This window comes from Antedon bifida, chromosome 2 (assembly GCF_963402885.1).
Source record: "Antedon bifida chromosome 2, ecAntBifi1.1, whole genome shotgun sequence".
Lineage (NCBI taxonomy): Eukaryota > Metazoa > Echinodermata > Crinoidea > Comatulida > Antedonidae > Antedon > Antedon bifida.
In genome coordinates, this window is record NC_136227.1 from 29,295,399 (window position 1) to 29,317,518 (window position 22,120).

Sequence of the window (22,120 nt, forward strand, 5' to 3'; positions counted from 1 at the left end):
CAAACACAAACCTGTCGCCTTTTCTCAGCCTCTTGTTGTTTTATTTGTAATTTTTCTGCACTCATTTTGTAGCCGTTGTTTGCTATGAGTCTTTTGGGAACTCTTGTTTTGCCATTTTTACCAGAATCATCTAAAATAACGTCAAATGACACGTTTTGAAATTTGTTGCTATGTGTTGTTGACATCGCTTTCTGTTTTTGTATTTTAAATTGCACAAAAGGTAAACAAGGAAGTACACCGTGACAGGAGCTGACCATTGATTGGTCGATGAACAGACTATGGTAACCACACAGTTGGGTAACGCCAAAAATAAGCGAACTGCATTGATCATTTTATGCAACACTTAATTAAAATTAATCATAAGGAGCAAACCAATCAATTTATGAAAAATAACTCAATTATTCTGTCTAAATAACACGTAGTACTGGCATGATTCCGTTGAGTTACCGTTATTACTTTTCATGAGTATTCTTTTGACAATAATGGCGTTGCAAACAATATATGAGAAATTGGTGGCGCGCTACTTGAAAACAATCGACACGTGAAAATAATCAAAATCAGTTCATATTCTTCAGAAATTTGTGCTAGGCCTAGGTTACATTTCGTTGCACGTTAATATAAATCTCTCCGTATCTACTACACATAATTTATCCGTAATGCTGTTAGTTTTTGGAAATCATAAATTTTCTTGGCTAGGCCTAGCCTAGATAGGGCTAGGCCTCCTCTAGCTAGCTATGATAGGGGAGGAGAGTGTAGCTTGTCCCCGCTCGGGCCCTGCCTTGCCTAGCTAGCATGATGCCTAGCCTAGTTGCCTTGGCCCTACTTACTGGATAACGTTAGGCCTACTAGACGTAGAGTACTACCCATCAACATAATAGGTAGGCCTAGCTAGAGCAAAGCCAAAAAAAAAAAAATGTTCTTGAATGGAATCTTCAACCCTGTTTCCACAGGCAGTTTAACTTTATTGTTAATTTTTATCTGCATCTGCAGATACATAGCCATGGACTCATCAAAGTTTGTTTATTTTTACAGATATTGAGCACTGATTTGAATGCCAACAACATGTGTTCACTGAAAGTGTTAACTTCCATGTTTTCAAGAAACATTACCAGAATACTACAGAACACACCCAATTTGTTTCCTATAAGTAAATATAACACAATAGTATGTTCAAAGTCATCATGGAAACATCATAATCCTGTTGGTTTATACTACCACCAGCAAAGAAGTGCGTACCAATCACATTGTGCAAAATATAGGAATAGAACAACATTAAAAAACATTTCAACCAAGAATCTTAACTCACAAACTCGTCACCTTTCCTCCAAGTCTATAACAAGGAAGGGAAACGAAGATGGGCCAGATGATAAAAACAGGCCAATAGTGTTTGCGATGACTGTTAAAAAAGGCAAAAGTAACCGAACTAATCAGAAAGGACAGAAACTAAAGGGTGCAAAACACAGGACAAAGAAACCAGCTAGATTGGCCTTGGATACACAGGTATTATAGGTATAGAAAGATGAATTGGTTTCCAGCCTTAGTAGGACATTGTCATATATCAACCAGAAGGCAGGGAAGCTGCTTTATTCTTTCTCATAATTTTTTTCCCAAGCACTTTCATTAATAATATTGATTTTTAGCATATGCAAAACTTATGTTCTTTTTTCTAGGGCCTTGGAGTAGTGACTGCTTATTCTACAGCTGAAGAGTACAACCTGGAACACCTAAGCCTAGATCTACAAGCGCAGGGTTTGTTCAGAGAAGCTTACATGCCTCCAGGTTAATAAGTTCTTTCTAGCATTTAAAAAAAAAAATGTAGGTAAATTTCAAAAGATAACCATAAGTGAATTATTCACTATCCTTAAAGGTGGCAATCCTGTTCTCAAGACACAACACAACATATGTACACAAGATGCTCTACATAAACAATAAATAAAAAGTTTTTCCAGTATTGTTGTACTGTATACATATACTATAAGTCAATTGTACTCAAAAGCAGACAGTGACCTCTCAAATCTTCCAATAATCAATAAAATAAAAAAATAAAAAAATCATTTTCCTGATATTTCGCATCCTCATACTAGTGTGCAATTTTCATTTTCTTCATTTTTTTATATGGATATTTATTTTTAACCTGAAAATAAATAGTTATCTCTTCTGTTTCTTAGATTCCCAAGATGTCCTTCATATGCAATTCCTTAATATATCTGGTGAAAGAGATGAAGAACCAAGGGAGATCTTTCTGTTTAGAGAGGGCTCTGTTGTCTTTTGGAACGTACCTGAGCTAGTGGTACGTAATTTTTTTTAAAGCCACACGATCACAACTACTGTACATATATAGCAAAGTTTTTATTTCTGAAAAAAAGAGAGTTGGATGGTTACTTGTGATTCTGTTTTTTATTTGTTTTTTTAATATTTTCTTTTGTAGATTAAAGGTGTAATAAGGACAATAACAAAACATGAATCACAGGCATATGAGATTGCCTTAGTGACTTGGGAAAATGAACAAATGAGTTACACGTATGATAGGTAAGCATAATTCTACTACTGTTATTCGAATATCATATTTTACACCATACCTTAACCTGCTTATAAAGTAAACATTCTGCCTGAATTTTGAAAACTGTATCTAACTAACAAATCAAGTTTAAGATGTACAGTATTGTCTCCCAAAAACATGAAAAATGAAGGTTATTTAATAAAATTAGACTTTGAATAAGGCATTTTGTAGTTTTAACAAAATTAATCACTTCTGCAAAAACAAAAAATAATGTTTTCACTTATAAAATGACAAAATAAACGGTTAAATTCAACCAAAAACCCATTGGCTGGCAGCCAATTTGAATATTCTTTTCTTTGAATTACAATTTTTTCAGGTAAATAATTGTTTAGTATGTGACACTAAAATGGCATATTTAACAAATATAAATGTAAACAAATATTTGTCAGGTGGAAATATATCTTTAAGGTGTACAATTTTATAAATAATGAATTGTATTTTGTTTCTCTTATAGTGATGCCACTAGAATTGCAGACGCTGATACCATTATTATACATGAAGACAACAGTCCGGAAAGAACAGTTTTAGAAAAATTTGCCTTTTCAAATGCCCTTGCGCTATCTGGTAAGTGTATAGTTATATATATAAGTTATCTCTCTGTTCAATGTGTGCTGAAAATAATGGAATTCAACTACTAATCAGGGGCGGATTCAAGGAAGGCCCAGCCAACCCGGACCCCCTCTAAATTTCACAAAATGTAATGCAAGAGATAGGACATTACAATGTTCAGCACTTCATTTCATCTCTACTTTTAGGCCCTGGGTCCACCTATTTCAAAATCCTGGAGCTGCCACTGCTAATTTGTTATTTGCTGCTATACCCTATTTAGCAACCAGGTTTTCATAGAGGCATGTATGTAAAAATCAATAATGATATCTCATTGAATGGCGTAAATGAGCTAAATGCAACTTATTTTCCATTTGCGTTCCTATTTCTAATTTCTTGCATATTTTTGTTTGTCATATAATATTTATATCTTTATTTAATAAGTGAAATTAGCTATTTGGGAGTGGTCTCTGGATAAGTTTGTGACTTCTATAGAATGGGTTCCAGATGTAAGTATAGATATTGTTGTTTTTCCATCTGAATTATATTTGTTAAATAATAAAGTTAATTGTTTCTAGTACTTAGGGGAGAGAGAGATGAGTTCTAAAAAAGATGATTGTTTTGTTGCCAAAATACTACTGTAGAGAATTTCTATTAGGGTTGCTTAGTTAGACGATGATAAAGAAACAACCACATCCTGCAGCTAGATTCTTCCACCTTCTATTTGTTTGTTCATACTAACTGGAAGCCCTTAATGTTCTTTCAGAATTTGAAAGCTGGAAAAAAACTGAAAATGAGCAAAGAACAAGTACTGAGAAAGCTAGGGGAGCTGTTTAGTTTACGTCATCGAATCAACTTGACCTCTGACCTGCTTATCTCTCCCGATTTTTACTGGAATCGTGATGATTTGGAGCTGATGTTTACCAAAACGTGTAACTTTCTTAGCATATCAAGAAGAACTAAAGTAGGAACAAGCCTGAAATACTATAGTTATATTCTATATTTCTCACTAACAGATTCCATAATCTTCAAAATTTATCAATTATTTTCCAGTATATCATTCATTCATCATTCATTCGTTTATTCAATAAATATTCTCCACACATATATTAAAAATACATAAAACAATAATTATATTAACACGTACGATAATAATTAATAAAACATAGTATGTGTTGAAGGAAACTTATATAAGTATAAAACTTTATGCTTGCAATTTTATACAGTATATCTATTTCAAATTTACAAATAAAAAAAATAAAATGCATGGTTTTTTTCAAAAACATATATTACATTGTCTTCTATATTCATCTTTTTTAGGTATTAAATGAAAAGCTAAATCATTGTTCAGAGCTTGTAGAACTAATGCGGACACACTTGAATGAACAGCATTCATTTAGGTTGGAGTGGATGATAATTGCACTGATTACTGTTGAGGTAAGGATGGTATTGACTGCCTAGCCAACCCAGATCTTCCAAGGGTTTTTTAATAGGAGGCTTTCGATGACCTAAGATGATCTATTCTGCCAACTGGTGGTTTCTAGGTCAGACCACGACTGACCACACATTAATGTGTAGGTTATCGCTAATCGCAAGCTTCATATAAAAATAGATGTTGTTAACATTCATTGACAAATCACATTTTTAATTGCATTTCCCTGATAAGTATGTACTACATGGGCACTGGTTGTAAAACAGAAAATACACATCCACACTACAGTGTAACAATCTCACTATTGGTGTGTGGGATGTTTATTGTTCCATGCCCATTTGAGTTGTGGGGAACAAATACTGCAACTAAGTTGTTTTACAGTTTATACTGTATTTTCATTGTAAAGCTCTGTCTAAACTATCAAACTTTATGTGAAAAAGAAAATGTGATGTGCCCATACATGGACATGATGATGTCATATCACATATTTGTGTTACATAAAGTGTAGATAGAGCTTTATACATTTTATTTCTATTTCTGCTAGGTTATCTTTGAATTTGTGCATTATATCAAGATGTACGTACAGGAGCAAGTAGACCAAACCAAACTACACCGTGAACATTATGAGGAGCCAAAGAAAGAAATTAACAGGCATAATAAAAGCATGGCCAAATAATAGTAATATTCTGTTTGTCGCTTCCTGTGAGTTGTTTACTGTAGGATCATACCATTTAATCCAAATAATAGTAAAAGTAATATTCTGTCTATGAGATTAAGTTGGTCGCTTCCAAGTTGATCGTACCATTTTCATTGTAGGATCATACCATTTCCATCGCAGACAGATCCAGAGTATGTGATCTTAATTTTTACCTAAATGTTGGTTTTAATACAAATTATATTCGCTTTTTTTGATGATGGAATTGTTCCTAATTTGACCATTAGGTGATTTATAAATATATCCCTCCAATAGCATTATTACTGAATATTTTAAAACTATGAAACTAAATGTATATAAGATTAAATTATAAATATTGCTGTGTCAAAGGTCAAATACATGGTCAGTTTTATTGTCAAGGGTGTTTACACACAATTTATGCTATAAAATAAAGATAGAAATAAATGAAAATACAAATATATTTAATCTGATTTTTTTTATTTGTTATGCTCTCTTTATACATACTTATGACTTATTACGTTATATTTCATACTTTATTTACAGTATTCTCTAAAAAACATTAAAATGATGATTTGTTAAATATTATTACATAGATAGGGTAAATTGCAATATAGATTTGGACGGATTATTATTTATTTTGAATGATTCTATTATACATACATAAATATTACAGATAAAAATCACAGAGATAGTTAGTTTAGTACATTATACTTTATTAATACCTGTATATGTCGCAGAAAACTGTTTAGTAATATTACATAGAACTGAAAAGAGTTTAGTTTATTTCAATAGTGCTATGCTTTAGAATTTTTTTATAAAGATGCTTTTTCGAATTCCCATGCAGTTGGCTTCATCGATGTTGAGTGTGTTTGATTTGACGTCAATGTCTTCCTCTAAACGAAGCTGGTTACGTATCAGGCCTTTGAGTTCCATTTCTGCTTGCGCTAGAGTTTCTTGGAGGCGCTTCACATTCGTATCTATTTCAGACACTTCATTGATAAGACGGTACTGCACTGGGTCACGGCACAATTCAACGTTCGGCCGTGTAGCACGTGCATTTAACCTAGTCTCGGATAACTTCATTGGTCCAACTTTATCATCGATAGATTTCTGTAATTTCTCAATGTTTCCCTCCATGTCTCGTATTTGACCAAGGACCTAATAAAAGAATCAAGATTTTATTAGAATTATGTTAATAAACAGATTTGTGGGAGCACTTAATCAAAACCCACCTTTAAGCTCTGTCTACACTATCAAACTTTATAGTGACAAAAAAATGTGATGTGCCCATAATATAGACACGATGTCATATCACTACCATATTTGGGCACATCCCACTTTTTTTTGTCAAACTAGTTTGAAAGTGTAGACAGCTGTACAATGCAAGTTCAGCACTTCATTTAACCATGCTGTCAACCCCCTCCCCCATTTCAAAATCCTGGATACATCACTGGATTCTTATTCTTGGTAAAGACTACTAACAGACAATACTTTACAGCTGAGCAGCAAACATGCCCTACCCTGCCTAGGTGAGCTTGCACCTGCATCTAAATGAAGGTATTCATTGTTTAATATGTTTTCCAAAGAAGTGGCCCATGGGAGGACAGGGAGTAACCCTTGGAGCCTATGATCATTCAGCACTGTACTTTACTGCAAACATGACCTACCCTGCCTAGGTGAGCTTCTAGCTTGCTCTTAGCAGTTGCTGTCTCCTCAATTCTCTTATCAAACGCCAGGTTTGTGTCATCAACTTGTTGCTGCATGTCGTTGGCTGTCGTCGTCAGGATACTATCAATGATGCTTCTTAAATCCACTGCACACTTCCTTTGTTTTTCTGCTTTGGTAATGTTTTCATCTGAAAAGTCTTGCCAACTCTCTGGTGTTACAGAGCTGTAATTATAATGTATTAAGAAATATTAATATTATGTCATCGTGTTATGATGATGGCTATTAATTAGTCAGATGTTTGCCCTACTCTGACGAAATTTATACCAAGAACATTACGAAATTTATACTTTATTAAATTATATCAAGTACATTGAGAATGGTCATTCTTGGGTGGGATGCAAACACACAACCTCCAGACCTGGCATTCATACGAGCTTACGCTGATGGCTAGGGGTTAGATTCGAGACCAAGTAAGCAGCGGGTACAGTACTGCACCAACTGGATTGTAATTGTTTGTAACTACTGACCAATTACTCAATGCCCTGATGATACTAATACTACAAGCAATAATATAATGGCTATTGTAATGACGTTTGGTAATAGTTGTTGTTCAATTTCACCTGTTGTACTGGTGATAAATAATGTGAATACTGATCCAGTAAGGCTAATACTGTAGGTACAGTGCCCTTGGATTAAAAGTACAGTACTGTACACAGTGAAACTACTTTCTCTGGTAGATACTAAAATGACTATGATGAATAAAGTTTAGTTTCAGCAATCTGAAACATTCTTGGGATATGGATATTAAGGAAGTGTGTTCTGAGGGGAACTTACTTTGCTTCGATCTTCGCCGATCCGGGGGCTGACCTTAATCCTGAATGATCATCTCTTAACTCACGACAATCTCCGTCTATGCTCAGAGCTTGGAATTTGTCTTTGAGGTCTTTTTCAAGATAATACTTCTTCGATCTCATGACCCTTATTTGCTCTGTTGTCTGCTCCAGTGTACGCTGTAACAGCGCCATCACCCCTTGAATCACTTCACGCTCTTTAATCAGATTTTTCTGCACGTCATCGTGAACTAAGTCTATTGCAACACGACTCTCTCTGTATAAACAGTAAAATTGAAAGTTAGTAACTAATATTATTGAAACTGGAAATAATGTTTTAATGAATTAATCATTCATGGCTGCAGGACACAGCTAATAATGTTAGGAAGGAAATAAGCAAATATGTCTATAATTTTATTTCAATATTTTATTTTTTGGAGTGCACACCATTGGTTGGGAGTGCACACCAGATTTGAACCCTACATTTCAAATTTATTTATACAGTATGATGTCGCTGATGCTAGCTACCATGAGACTTTTCTGATTGGTGTTTTAATTAATTGCAGTAGTAGTAGGATTTTATAAGACCAATTTACACACACAAGTGGAAACAGTAAGCGGAAACGTAAACCAGCGTGCCTCTTGTTCAACGTAGAATCTGTATCTATCCTGAGTGGGTTTCCACACAACAGCCTGTTCGCTCCGCGTTTTATGTAAATCGCCATATTCTACATTCTTAGTCAGAGACTTATGATGAAAATGTGTCTTACCTATTTGCTAGGCACTGAGTTACAATTGCGAGTGGTTCTTTACAGGCCTCAAAGGCACTTTCCAATCTAGTCTTGTAAGCTAGAAGCATATCAATCTCCTGTTTACTGTCATCTAGTTTACGATCTAACTCATCTTTCCAAAATGTAACATCATCTATTCTTTGATCTGGAAATAAAATATAAACATTAAAACTGATTCTGCTGCATTTTCAAACAAAATTAAAAACTTAATTATTGATAATCCATTTATAGGTCTAGGGGATTTACTGTGGATAATAAGGAGATACTAATTGACAAAAAAAAAACAGACAAAAATAAATTTTAAATAGAATGAACACGCATCACATTTTATTGAATATTCTTGGGGAAATATAGGCTTATGACATCAAATCACTATTTCACAACATCATGCAGTACATGCTTTTTAATTAAAGTCTAGGCCTAGTCAAATAAAATAAATTAGCCTAAATACTGTAACCTTTTATTTTTCACATGTACCTTACTAACTATTTACTAGCTGAATATTAATTGATGTCATGAAACAATGGATTTATTGTAAACAGTGTGAAAAACATACCAAATTTCTTATTAACATCTCTTTGTGTTTTCTTCGTTGTCTTGTCGGTTTCATCAATCAACCTGTCACTCTCTGCAATTAGTCTTTCAGCGCTCGCACGTTGCTTTTCTGCGCTGTCGTACTCAAGATGATTATTTAGGGTCCATTCAGGATGAGTGAATACAGATGGTGCTTGGATCAGCTTTGCCATTTTTATTATTTGATATCTGAAAGATTGTTTAAAAAATGTTCTTTTTTAATTTTTAATTAATACATAAAAAAAATCACCATCATATATCATTAATTCATGACATTATATAAAATAAATGGTTAGCGGCCTACTTAAGTACTCGCTCGACTAGCTGAGCTAGGCCTAGTATATATAGAGCCTAATATTGGCACCTGATCTGCCCTAATTTCTCCCCACCACACGTATACCAGTCCCCCACACAGTCAGGCTCCTGCTGTGTGACCACTAACTCAGTCCTCTCTCAGACTCAACTCAATCATTAATTTTAGGCCTATATCATTAATAACACGTCAAAGCTATAAGTATTATATACACCAACTCATACTTTAGTTAATAAAAACGTAATTATTACTATTAGAATAAACTTACACTATTCAGTTGTTGCAGAAAAAGATGAAATCTCTGTGGATACAACACAATCAATGACCAACTACACTGTGTTTTTGTTGTCTATCTCCACGCGTGTAAACGCATCGGATATTTACATGGTAACCAAATCGGCTATACCATTTACATTGAGTCACAATGTCCGTTGTTATTTGAATCATGCGAGCCAATTTGTTTAAGTTTAAGTATTATTTCCGTCTATTATTTTTTATAAAATTATTATTGCTTTAAAATTATAATTTTTTTAGAATATTTTTTATTTCTATAGTGATTTTAAATGTATTTGCATATATACACCCCCTCCATATGTAATGGTGAAGTCTAAGTGTTAGTTACTAAAAACACGATTCGCATTGATGATTGGTTGGATTTTGATGACGCATAGTTAAGTACACGTCGCTACCTAGCCTTTCGTTACAGGCGTAATTAGTCATGCATGTCAATGATCATCCGACCGGTAAAAACTACCCTGGATCAGACGTCTAGCTATCAGTATCTCTCAACACACCACCGCTTAACGAACAGCTAGGCCTTGCTGCTAGAGAAAAGTGCTCTGAATTTATCCTTTTTAGAAACGATTTTATTATGGATAGAATAAAACCATCAAATCAAAATATTCCACTTACAATGCCACGACAGGTAATGGCTGCTTCAGCACCTCAAAGAACCGGCGGAAAGAAAACCCACCCAGGCAAAGCTATTCTTGCAGGTAAAGTTTGTTTTTGACACACCTCCTTCCCACCTCCTCCAAACCAATCACACAAAACAGCATTCAGAAAGGGAAATCCTACAGTAGGCCTAGCTAGGTAGAAGAGGACAGGGCCAGGCTAAAACCATGACATGTGACTATGTAGACTAGTCATAAGAAGAGTACCCCCATCATTTGTTATTTTTATTTATTTTTTTGTATTGTAAGGGTATGCTGTTTCGGTATAGTTTTAAGACAACCATATATGTCATGCTGGTACTACTACTAATAGTAATAGCCTGGTAGGTTTTATAATAAATACAAATACTGTACTCAGTAGACAAAAACATAAACCCAGAAAGTAATATATAATTAATACTCTGCTTAATCGTTTTTTTAAATATTTCTTTCATATTTTATAATTAATTAAAAACTGTTAATTGACAGTCCTGTACTATATTTTATTTTTGAAAGTATAAACTTAACTGCATACCATACCAGCATTTTTCATTATCGTTTCCATGTAAACTTATTGAATATTTTATACAAACACCTTTAATGATAGATCCAGGCCATACAGTACATTAAATACATGTTAAAGATATACTGTATTTGTCCCCTTAAAAAATGTTTTCAATTTTTTTTTAATATGCCATAATTAATGTCACATATTTTAGTTATTCACTTTGACTGAAAACTGGATCGAAAAAAATGTAATTTAAAGCAAAGAATACTTAAATTGTCTGTCAGACAATGGTTTTTGGTTAAAATTTAACGTTTCTTTTGTCTTTTTTTAAGTGTAAAATCATTTTTTTTTTTACAGAAGTGAATAACTTTATTAAAACTGCAAAATGGCCTGTTAAAGTCTGATTTTATTAATCTTCATTTTTTGAAGATTGCGGGTTTGAATCTTGTTAGGGTTTTTTTTCATTCTCACAGTACGTCACTATGGGCAGTTTAGAGTTTTTAAATGTCTGTGAATTCATATTAATTATTATTTGTACATACTGTGTAATATTTATTATATTTTAATTTACAGAATTAAAATTTGTCATAATCATGATGATGATGCAAAAATATTATGACTACAGTACAGTATTTAATCTTGTACTACCTATGTATTATGTTTGATCTTAACATGTGAATTTACATTTGACCTTTTTATCTCTAAAGCCATCCATTGTTTTTTTTTTCATTGTAATAGTGTGTGATAAGAATTTACAGTTAACAACGCTATCACAAAAAAACTGCATACACATTGCATACTTGATAATAAATACAATATAACATATTAAAATGTGTGTACAAATAAAAAGATGTGTAATGTACGCTATTAACATTACATAATGTGCACTAGTAGATTTACCAAATTTGGTATTATTTAGCATATTAATTTAATTTATTTTGTTTACAGGTGGCATTGCAGGTGGTATTGAAATCTGTATCACGTTTCCTACTGAATATGTAAAAACACAACTACAGCTTGATGAGCGGTCTTCAAAGCCCATGTACAAGGGGCCCATCCACTGTGCTAAACACACCGTCCAAAACCATGGTGTTAGAGGCCTGTATCGAGGATTAAGTCCATTACTCTATGGGTCGGTACCAAAATCAGCTGTTAGGTAAGCAGGTCTAACAAATATTTTCAAGTTCCTTTATAAAATATTATTTTTAAGTTATTAAATTTCAGGTTCAACTTTATTTATCGATCCACAGAGGCCCAGATCAACACAGGGTTGTTTTTCCCTGGGGCTGTGCACATATAAAATAGCAAAATACAATACATAAAACATATACAGTACAATGATCCAATTTGAAAAAAAAGAGTAAAAAAACACTGGATTTTTGTTTCTTGTTTTTAACATAGTTCTATTATTGAAACTTCACACAAGAGCTAAAAAATATTGATAAAAAGTACAATATATTTCACTTTTTGTGTTAAGTTTATCCTACAGTAGATTAGATTAGATATCATATCAATTAGGAGTTTGCACATCATTTAGTTATTTTTAATTTGAAGAACACTCCACAGAATTGTACCTATATGTACCTGCACAAATGTATCATTAATTTCTGAACACTGTGTGTCCTACGATAAATTATGTAACGATGCCTACTAAATTGAATATATCAAGTCTTATAGGATTATGCTGTGATTTATTTTATATCTAGTCTTAGTGGATTTAGCTATTAGACTGTGATTTATTTTAATTGCCTTTTTTGTACACATCGCATTATTTCTGTGATCATACATTTTATACAAAATAACATCTGGATTTTTATTGGCTGGTTGGTCACATTATTTGAGAATGTCCTACATTTCAGTGTAGTACAGCACTGTACACAGTACTACTGCCATACCAGCACCATAATTGATTGCATTGTATTCTGTTTGTATTTTGTTCCATTTTGTGTAAAGTAATGTTTATTTATTCAACAATTTGTACAGCCAAATTAGCATTTGTTAAAATCTTCATTAATTGACTTTTACTTTGTTACTCTTACAATAGCCCCTTATAAACCCAGTATAAAAAAGCATGGATATCTGCTTTAAAAAAAACCTAATTTTCCAATAAATGCTTGCTGAAACTAATTTCTAGATTCACTCCAGATATTTATATTTATTCATTTATTTTCACAAAAACATTCCAACAGGAACGAAGTTCCCACTTAAGCTTTGTCTAAACTATTAAACTAGTTTAACAAAAAAAATGGTAGTGATGTGCCCAAATATGGTAGTGATGTGCCCAAATATGGTAGTGATGATATCATCGTGTCCATATATGGTCGCATCACATTTTTTTCTCAGTTTTGATAGTGTAGACAGAGCTTTACAGGCAATTTGGCTGACAAAAATATAAAATATAAACATTATGTCTATGTACAATATACAATATTGAGATAAAATAATCCGCCCACCACCAAAATCGATGTATAATAACTAACAGGAAACATAAACGTTTAAACATTTTTAAAGAATCCGAAAACATATCAACTTTGGGACAAGACTATTATTTTAGATATTAAATTTTTGATATAAATTTGTTTTGAACACAGGTTTGGAGCTAATGAATTTTTAAAAACACAGTGGCGAACTCGGCATGATGGAAGCTTGAGTAAAACTGGCAGTTTGTTCTGTGGACTAGGTGCTGGTGTTAGTGAAGCTATTCTTGCAGTAACACCAATGGAAACAGTTAAAGTAAAATTTATCAACGATCAAACATCGGCAAAACCAAAGTACAGAGGCTTTCTACATGGGGTCAAGGAAATAGTGAAACAACAAGGTAAATACAGTGTCACAAATGACATTGTTTTTACAAACCTTTATTATCTTAATCTATATACTGTATAAAAGGCAAACACAAAAATGCCGCGGTACAACCTCTGATTGGTGTGAATTTTGTTGTGTATTTATTTTAAATTATAATTAAATAATTAAAGTAATTTTACAATTTAAGAAGTCATAGGAAACGAAGTACTGTATATCCTCTGGTATAATCCACCACTACTGTAATACGTTTAGCCATAACATCAGCAGTGATTCGAGGCACACTCGCTCCATGGTGGTAGTAGAATGAGCCTTTTGGGAAATGGACTATAAACCATAGGTCCAGTGTACACATCTGTTTCATGTGCACTTTAAAGAACCTAGTACATCTTTCGAGACGAGTAGGGGGTAAAACCGGTGTACTAGTTCAATATTTTGATTGTGGTTGTGTGTATTTTAATAAACCTACTGATAGTACATCTTTGATCGAGACGAGTAGGGGGTAAAACCGGTGTACTAGTCCAATATTTTGGTTGTGGTTGTGTGTATTTTAATAAACCTAGTACATCTTTGATCGAGACGAGTATAGGGTTACCCCGGTGTACTAGTTCAATATTCTGATTGTGGTTGTGGGTATTTTAATAAACCTAGTACATCTTTCGAGACGAGTAGGGGGTGTACACAGCCATTCTAGTACTCTACACTGGACCCTCTGGGAGAACAGTTTGTGACTGAAGAGGCTACCCAGTATAAAGAATAAATAATAATAATTGTTTAAATTTTGAAGGTATTAGGGGCACGTACCAAGGGCTTACTGCCACTATTATGAAGCAAGGATCTAACCAAGCAATCCGATTCTTTGTTATGGACTCTCTACGTGAATGGTACAGAGGGGATGATCCAAATAAGAACATTAATCCGTTGATTACAGCTGCATTCGGAGGTTTCGCTGGAGCGTGTAGTGTATTTGGAAACACGCCTTTGGATGTTATTAAGACACGTATGCAGGTTAGTTATTGCAAGTTATTGTAGTTCATTTAAAGAGACAACACCGATTAAATACACTTGTCAACTCATTTAGACACAATGGCTGATTTCAATCGTATGAGTATGATGGTCAAGTCTTAAAAGTAATGTTACTTATTTTGACCACCATTCACACATTGTAATATCTTACTTAATTTCCTATAATGCTCCGTATTTTGTTGAATAGTATAAATAATAATAATAATGCTAATTTGATTTAGGATTTATACAAAAAACACGCACTTGTTCTTCAATTGAATAAGAATAAATAATCACTCAAATCGACCAGCACAATTACATCATACAGTACCCTGTTTTGTCAGGTCTGATTTTAAATATGTATTGAAATGCAAATGTATTTTTACTATCATAGGGTCTTGAAGCTAGCAAGTATAAAAATACATGGCACTGTGCAACACAAATTATGAAAAATGAAGGGCCTAGAGCGTAAGTAAAAATTGTCGTACTACTACTCTATAAAATAAATCTATTTCGTGCCTAGCTTACCTGGATAAACAATAGTCTCTTTTCTCCTTGAAGAGTGAGATATAAATTATAACTTATAACATTTATTGAACACCCCTCTCAGTATAGTGGGTTATATGGTTGCTCCCACTTGAGGGTATAGTTTGTGGACTATACCATTTGCCGAGAGGCATGTTCAATGTATTTTCTACCTTTCGAGTATATCTTGCTCTTCGGGGAGAACAATAGACTGGATTATCTAGACTACCAACACCACTGTTGGTTTGTATAATTTCATATAAATATAAATTCATATTGTGATACCACTCCTTACAGTGCATACTAGTTTGACAAAAAAATGTGATGTGCCCAAATAATGGTCGAGTTTTATTCTTTAAATTCTCTAAAACACTGTGAGACCTCACTTGCTAAAGACTGCCTCATAAGTATTTAGATTATTATTAAATATTTTAATATTAATTTTATATTTCCATTATTTCTCATTTAAAGTAAAACCATTTGTCTTTGTTGTTTTATTTCAGATTTTATAAGGGCACGGTACCAAGGTTATCGAGGGTTTGTCTAGATGTAGCAATTGTATTTGTTATTTATGATGAAGTGCTTAAAGTTCTAAATAAGGTTTGGAAAACAGAGTAGTTTTTGATCGAGTCTAATTATTAACAAAAATATAGTGTATATATATGATTAGATATAATGGTATGTTTGGGTAATGAACTTTAAATGATTAATTTTTTCAGGTAATTTTATGTTATACACTTAACTAGGACATTATTGTTTTAATGAATTACGAACGTCTTGTAGTTAATGCACTGTATTCATACTGTACACTCCTGACATGCTAGAGATCCTTGTACTGTACAGTACTATTTTTTTTAAATCAAATATTAAATTACCATGAATAGAATAAAATATAACACATACATTTTACACTGTCATCTTGATGGAAGTAGTGAATTGTGTCCATTCTAACATGACCACAAAAATGTATAGTATATACCCCTTCTAAAAACTGTGTTTATGAAGTGCCCTGGTTAGACTTGAACCCACCAGATCCAGTGTACTAACACTATACCTCTAAACCACATAATTACTAGGCTACTTGGTGATTTTTCAAATCTTATTTCTAGGGGGAAATAAATTAAACTTTAATAATTATTTTCTAGTCAGCAATAAAGTATTCTGTGTCGTCTTACTATAGAAATATAACGTATATTTCATTCATTTAATTGACAGTGTAATTGAAGAGAAAAACAAATTAAATATGTGCTATAATAAAACATTTTTTTTTTACATTTTAGTTGAATAACAAGCAGAAATATTAAGAAAATGTTCTTAGTAACTCTAATTCTCTTGTCTTCCAATAAACTAGTAATATTAACGCACAACCAAAAGCAATAAAACGATATTCATTTCTATCAAATATATTTTTGATGAAAACTGATCGCATTGAACATTGATAGAAAATTAAATTTAGGAAAATAATTAACATTTATAAATTATGTTATGATTAATTTTCGTATTTATTTGGAAAAAAAAAGCTGATTTATAAATAAAGAGTATGTTTCCATACATCTGCATTAAGTCTGTTTCTGCTTGAAGTAAAAAAAAACAATGATTTAATAGTGTGAATGTTTCACTCCATTTTCCAATAATTAGTTATTAAATTGGAAGCGTTTATACAGGCACTTATAACATGTAGAGCGGCCATTTAACTGCGGCGCAGTTTTTAGGACTTTTTTATATTTCAATTTACTGGTCTTTTTTCTGTGCTGTATCTCCATAATATGGCATCAATTTCTCCAGTATTAGGCAAAATCTGTAATACAGTTTCACATACTGGTATGTATCATGTATTAAGAGGTTAGGCTTATGATGCACGATGCAGAATTTACCTATCATACATTAGAGATTTCAACAAGATCAATTTGATCTAAAAGTTCATACCTTGTAATTATTTGTTTATAATTTTACTACTAGAGATTAATTTCATGTTATAAATAATAATAATAATAATTTAGTACTTTTTGTTATTTTTTTGTTTAGTAATTTAGATTACTGATTATTTTAGATTAATGTATTCACATCACATCCAGTTACATTCCACATTTGTATTAACCAAAGTATCTTTTGAAAACTGATATATATTTTAAAGTATGCCTGGTTTTATTTTTATAGCCTGCACTCCTGAAATTGCAATGCTTTATTTTATTATTAGCATTATGTATTACTTGAATAAACAATAAATCTTATTTTTCAATAATGATTTTAAAAAAAATCAAGTCATATATTTTTGTTTTTTAGCAAATTTTATGAAAATAGATATATACAATTACGGCACATTCTTGATTTCATCAAGAAGTATATATCAAAAATGTATACAGTACATAAGTTATTTTATTCATTATGTCTTATATATTGTTTATATTATATACATTATCCTTTTCCTATATAATATAATCTATACCCTTTTTAAACACTATATTATAATTTATTTTATTTTATAGAATAGTTATTCTAAGTAATGGTTTAATCGGGGTTGTTTTGGGTTGGAACTCTACTAATGTATTTTTACTGTACGACTGTGGGATAGTTGCTCTTTCTTTTATTAAGGGATTCTCCTAGTAAATATTTATATTTGTAATATCATGAGTAGATTGAAATGTTCTTTTCTTGAATAGATTTTTGAATGACAATTAAATTGTTTAGAATTAATAGACAGTTTTTTCGTATCATCTTTTACAGATCATTGTCAATTGTCGCCTACTACAATTAGGCGATAATATATTGTGCTATCATCAACTTATGCTTTTCGAAAATGTTCCCGTTTCGAAAAATGTTTGAATATCTACTGTTTAAAATTATGTATTGAGGTAACATGCGCAGAATCACGCAATATAGTCTGCAAATATGATACTATAAAAGGTTTAAAATTTGGCTAAATATCGAATTTTTAAATAATACCGTATGTATTGAGGTAACATTTGCACACATTTTGTGACTCTGCGCATGTCATTTATGATAATAGATTTTTAAAATATGTTGAGGTAACATGCGCAGAACACATGATGCATATCAATTATGATATAGAAACCAGTTACTGTATATCAAAAAATAAAAAAAAGAACGGATTTGGCCATTGTTCAAGCATTTTCTTGTACATGGATTTTTAATATCAACTTTTTTTGAAGTCGTATTAAAAATACGTTGAGGTAACATGCACAGAACACCTTATGTGATTCTGCGCATGTCAATTATGTTATAGTAACCAGTTATATATAAAAATAAAAGGGTCGGCATTTGGCCTTTTTTTAGTGTCCCTGTCCTATAATAAAATTATAGGGATTTTATGGAATGGCACAAATATCGACTTTTAAATATGCTGAGGTAACATGCGCAGAAAACATTATGTGATTCTGCACATGTCAATTATGATATAGTAACCAGTTATGTCTTAAAATAAAAGAGTCGGAATTTAGAAATTTTTCGATAATTTCCCTGTATTAAAGTACATGGATTGTTTTTCGAAAAATGGCCAAAAGATCAACTTTTTAAAATAGTGTTGAGGTAACATCATATCAATTATGATATAATAATCAGTTATATCAAAAAATGATCGTTCGGAAATTAGCTTGGTTTATGTCCCTGTACATGTTTTTTTCTTCTCGAAAAATGGCAAAAATATCGACTTTTAAAAATGTTGAGGTAACATGCGCAGAATATTTTATTTGATTCTGCGCATGTAAATTATGATATAGTAACCAGTTATGTCTTAAAATAAAAGGGTCGGAATTTATTCATTTTTCGAAAATTTTCCTGTACTATAGTACATGGATTTTTCGACAAATTATCAAAAGATCCACTTTTAAAAATATATGTTGAGGTAACATGCGCAGAACACATGTGATTCTGCGCATGTCGATTATGATATAGTAATCAGTTATATGAAAAATTAAAATAGTCGGAATTTGGTCATTTTTCGAAAATTTCTCTGTACTATAGTACATGGATTTTTCGACAAATTACCAAAAGATCCACTTTTAAAAATATATGTTGAGGTAACATGCGCAGAACATCTATATCGATTATGAAATAGTAATCAGTTATATGAAAAATTTGGCCATTTTTCGCAAAACACATTATTTCATATAATACGGTAATCAATTATGATAGTAGCCTAGTAACCAGTCAAGCAATAAAAGAGTCGAACTTTGCCATCATTTTCCAAAGTAAGTATTTACAATAATAAAAGAGAAATGTACATCGCACAGTATTTATAAATTTACAAAATGAAATTAAAATCAGACTTTAAATAACAGTTTTTGTGAGGTAAATATTACAAATGTGACCATTATATGACATTAAAATTACATATTCAACCAAAATATTGTACAAACATATTTGCTCAGAGAAAAACATTTTTAGCATTAATTAATGAAAGAGACTATGATATTGGAACTGCCATTTAATGCTGAAAAAGTGTGTCGTCTTGAGAAGCGAGAGTGAGGTATGATTCGTTATCGTAAGCAGGATTAGATACTCCTATACAGAATTCGCTTCGTTCTTGAGATTGATTTTGTGTAGTGTCTTCAGATTCTTCTTGTGTGTTTTCTTCGGATTCCACACAATCCTCAACCTCAACCTGCAAGAAACCAAACAGTACAATAAATACATCGTTATTGTCAGTTAACCTGATTTTCCAATAGGCATATTTGTTCGTAGAAATCGAAAGCGTCAGCTTATACGCATACGTATTTATGTTACCATCTTCCAAATCCATATCTACGCATGCGTATAAGCTGACGCTTTCAATTCGCGTGAAACAATTCGCCTGGTGGAAAATCGGCTTTACACGCCATGTGTTCATTTAGATACAACAGAGAAACTACTCGCATTATCTTATATAACTGAACTTAATTTACTACATGAAAATATTTTTATAATGTATTTGTAAATTTTATATTTTAAGGGTACAACAGAATTGTGGTTATCCTGTTTTTCACACTTCTCGCACAAAATAATTACTGCGGCGAGGAAGGATATTTGAAGCGAATAAGATAAGCAACTTGCCAATAACACTAGTATATAACTATAATAAACTTGCTCTAACGAAGGATTATACGGTTTAGCGAAAGCTCAGATTTATATTTTTGTATATTTTATTTGAATCTCCATTGAGATCCAGCCACTGACAGGCCTACCAACCGCATTGTCATTTTATTTAGAAATGTTTCTGTTTTGTGATGTGTACTTACATATGAATATAAATAAACGTTCTTACTTGTACAATTCCAGCCTGTTGCTGCTTAGCAAATCTCAACGCCATTGAAAGGTGTTTACGTACGTCTGCATCAAGTTCTTCACCATGTCTATCTGTTCCAGTTGATAACATAGCTTCGATTTTATCAACGGTAGACAGCTCTTTTCGATTTCGTGGGATGGTTACACCTTCTGAGTAAACAATGACAAAAACATGAGTTAAAAGCATGACTATATTGCTTGTTGTTCTTACTGTAACTAGGTGGAGAGAGACAATGTGACGTGATGGATGAAGTTACGTTTCCGTGACATACATAACAATTCTTTGGACAAAAGTTTAACAATTAATTATAAAATAATTAACGTAGGGACCCTCTGAAAACAGTTTCCATTATTATTACTTAGAGGGTTAGAAAACGTAATAAAAATAAATGTTCGTTTAAATTTAGATCAAACTATTTATATAGAATAAAACACATTTTTTTCCTCTGTAGTAACACAGTAGCCGCGATTTATCATCCTAATTACATAAAGAAATAGATAATTTTCTTTACGTACCAATTTTCACATTTGTTCTTTCCGTAGATGGCATACTTTCCGATACATATTTAGAAGGTTTTAGTTGCCTTTGAAGTTTCTTTAAAGATGCTATTGTATATAAGTAGGGGTTAATTGCTGAATTTATTGGCAAAATGAAGACTGCAGCCCAAGCATATACCGAGGCCGGTATGTTAACAGATGTTGTCAGTGATAAAATACCCATTACTATGATTGGTACCCAGCAGCAGAAGTCTGTAGCGACAATAACAGCCATTCGTATAGCAATTGCAATGTGCTTATTCTTTTCAGAATTCATGTGTCCTGCTTGATTTACTTTACTACTGGATATCTTTATTAAAATAAACACACCTGAATAACAAACAAAAATTAGCAAGAAGCATAACGAATTAAAACCAATAAAAATCGCAGCGGTATATTCCCATCCTCTCACTTTTTCCGACGTCAATGGCAATGCAAGACACACGCTGGTGACACCGTAAAACTCATTGTTAAAGTACGGGATTGGTAATGCTGGAAGAATACTCATGAAGAGGGTCAGAAACCATCCGACAGCCACTGCAAATTTTACTGTTTCTTGTGTAAGATGGAAACTTCGAAATGGAAATGCAATGTGCAAAAACCTGTCGCAGCTAATGACGGTTAAAGTGTACACAGACGATTCACTGGATAGAAAGGCTAAGATTCCTGCAAGCGTACATATCCGACTGGCCTTCCATTCGGTATCATGTGTGACGTAATCATCCCGATAGTAGGAATCGGCACTGGCAATGATCAACATATATAACCCCATAAGCATATCGGCTACTGCAAGATTAGTAATTAGAAACGATTGTGTGTAAGATTGACTTTTCCTTGCAGGCCAATTTCTCCATCGCCATAAGATTACAAAACTGTTTCCTAGAAGTGCACTCAGTCCAAACAACCATAAGAAAGCTCTAAGGTACACATTCTGCATAAGATTGTCACATGATGAAAACACGTCTGCATCTGGCGTACAGTCAACGTTGTTAAAACCAACATCTTCCAACAAGCAGCAAAATGAATAATCATCAGATATTCTGAAATGAAAAAAATTACTTCATGAAGCTCGGTTCCTACTTGGACACAACGCCGCTATAAGAGCAAGAGCTACTGTATAGACTTTGTAGACGAGTCTTTCT

At 32.6% G+C, this 22,120-nt stretch overlaps 6 protein-coding genes across 9 annotated transcripts in view; 3 read left to right on the forward strand and 3 right to left on the reverse strand.

The window, feature by feature from the left end:
- The window catches only part of LOC144834519 (uncharacterized), a 1,265-nt gene extending 791 nt beyond the window's left edge, over nucleotides 1–474 (reverse strand). The window contains exon 1 of the mRNA XM_078689351.1: nucleotides 12–474. Within this exon, the coding sequence (XP_078545477.1) occupies nucleotides 12–257 (246 nt within the window). The 5' untranslated portion in view covers nucleotides 258–474. The remainder of the gene's footprint in view (nucleotides 1–11) is intronic.
- The window catches only part of LOC144834514 (uncharacterized), a 27,587-nt gene extending 7,454 nt beyond the window's left edge, over nucleotides 1–20,133 (forward strand). The window contains exon 2 of the mRNA XM_078689344.1: nucleotides 20,110–20,133. The gene's annotated coding sequence lies outside the window, so the exon portion shown is untranslated. The remainder of the gene's footprint in view (nucleotides 1–20,109) is intronic.
- On the forward strand, nucleotides 487–5,684 carry LOC144834495 (required for meiotic nuclear division protein 1 homolog). Of its 3 annotated transcripts, none has more exons than XM_078689319.1 (10): nucleotides 487–594; nucleotides 1,033–1,500; nucleotides 1,671–1,779; nucleotides 2,169–2,290; nucleotides 2,429–2,529; nucleotides 3,015–3,124; nucleotides 3,551–3,615; nucleotides 3,873–4,070; nucleotides 4,427–4,543; nucleotides 5,083–5,684. In XM_078689319.1, the coding sequence occupies exons 2-10, from the start codon at nucleotides 1,063–1,065 to the stop codon at nucleotides 5,212–5,214; spliced, it is 1,392 nt and encodes a 463-aa protein (XP_078545445.1). In that variant the 5' UTR covers nucleotides 487–594; nucleotides 1,033–1,062; the 3' UTR covers nucleotides 5,215–5,684. The 3 variants fall into 3 exon arrangements, with proteins under 3 accessions (XP_078545445.1, XP_078545444.1, XP_078545443.1); XM_078689318.1 differs by having other exon boundaries at nucleotides 505–653; XM_078689317.1 differs by having other exon boundaries at nucleotides 520–661.
- Nucleotides 5,693–9,740, reverse strand: LOC144834501 (tektin-1-like). The gene is made up of 6 exons (XM_078689327.1): nucleotides 9,658–9,740; nucleotides 9,060–9,265; nucleotides 8,483–8,648; nucleotides 7,717–7,989; nucleotides 6,882–7,104; nucleotides 5,693–6,372 (listed from the first exon to the last, which is right to left on the reverse strand). Exons 2-6 carry the CDS (start codon nucleotides 9,247–9,249, stop codon nucleotides 6,016–6,018), a joined length of 1,209 nt encoding a protein of 402 aa, XP_078545453.1. The 5' UTR covers nucleotides 9,250–9,265; nucleotides 9,658–9,740; the 3' UTR covers nucleotides 5,693–6,015.
- On the forward strand, nucleotides 10,187–17,851 carry LOC144834508 (tricarboxylate transport protein, mitochondrial-like). Its single transcript, XM_078689336.1, has 6 exons — nucleotides 10,187–10,384; nucleotides 11,778–11,985; nucleotides 13,421–13,647; nucleotides 14,419–14,639; nucleotides 15,031–15,104; nucleotides 15,665–17,851. The coding sequence occupies exons 1-6, from the start codon at nucleotides 10,261–10,263 to the stop codon at nucleotides 15,777–15,779; spliced, it is 969 nt and encodes a 322-aa protein (XP_078545462.1). The 5' UTR covers nucleotides 10,187–10,260; the 3' UTR covers nucleotides 15,780–17,851.
- The window catches only part of LOC144834473 (uncharacterized), a 24,386-nt gene continuing 21,623 nt past the window's right edge, over nucleotides 19,358–22,120 (reverse strand). For both annotated transcript variants that reach the window (XM_078689273.1, XM_078689274.1), the window contains exons 25-27: nucleotides 20,958–22,018; nucleotides 20,422–20,591; nucleotides 19,358–19,782 (exon numbers count right to left, since the gene is read on the reverse strand). In XM_078689273.1, the coding sequence (XP_078545399.1) occupies nucleotides 19,606–19,782; nucleotides 20,422–20,591; nucleotides 20,958–22,018 (1,408 nt within the window). In that variant the 3' untranslated portion in view covers nucleotides 19,358–19,605. The remainder of the gene's footprint in view (nucleotides 19,783–20,421; nucleotides 20,592–20,957; nucleotides 22,019–22,120) is intronic.

Coding starts and splice junctions, on each gene's coding strand:
- LOC144834495 (XM_078689319.1), top strand. CDS start 1,063: ATGTGTTCACTGAAAGTGTTAACTTCCATGTTTTCAAGAAACATTACC. Junction 1,780..2,168: donor AGAAGCTTACATGCCTCCAG/GTTAATAAGTTC, acceptor TCTGTTTCTTAG/ATTCCCAAGATGTCCTTCAT. Junction 3,125..3,550: donor AAATGCCCTTGCGCTATCTG/GTAAGTGTATAG, acceptor TTATTTAATAAG/TGAAATTAGCTATTTGGGAG.
- LOC144834508 (XM_078689336.1), top strand. CDS start 10,261: ATGGATAGAATAAAACCATCAAATCAAAATATTCCACTTACAATGCCA. Junction 11,986..13,420: donor GTACCAAAATCAGCTGTTAG/GTAAGCAGGTCT, acceptor TTTTGAACACAG/GTTTGGAGCTAATGAATTTT. Junction 13,648..14,418: donor GGAAATAGTGAAACAACAAG/GTAAATACAGTG, acceptor TAAATTTTGAAG/GTATTAGGGGCACGTACCAA.
- LOC144834501 (XM_078689327.1), bottom strand. CDS start 9,249: ATGGCAAAGCTGATCCAAGCACCATCTGTATTCACTCATCCTGAATGG. Junction 7,990..8,482: donor ACTCAGTGCCTAGCAAATAG/GTAAGACACATT, acceptor CTGTTTATACAG/AGAGAGTCGTGTTGCAATAG. Junction 6,373..6,881: donor TAGAAGCTCACCTAGGCAGG/GTAGGTCATGTT, acceptor TTCTTTTATTAG/GTCCTTGGTCAAATACGAGA.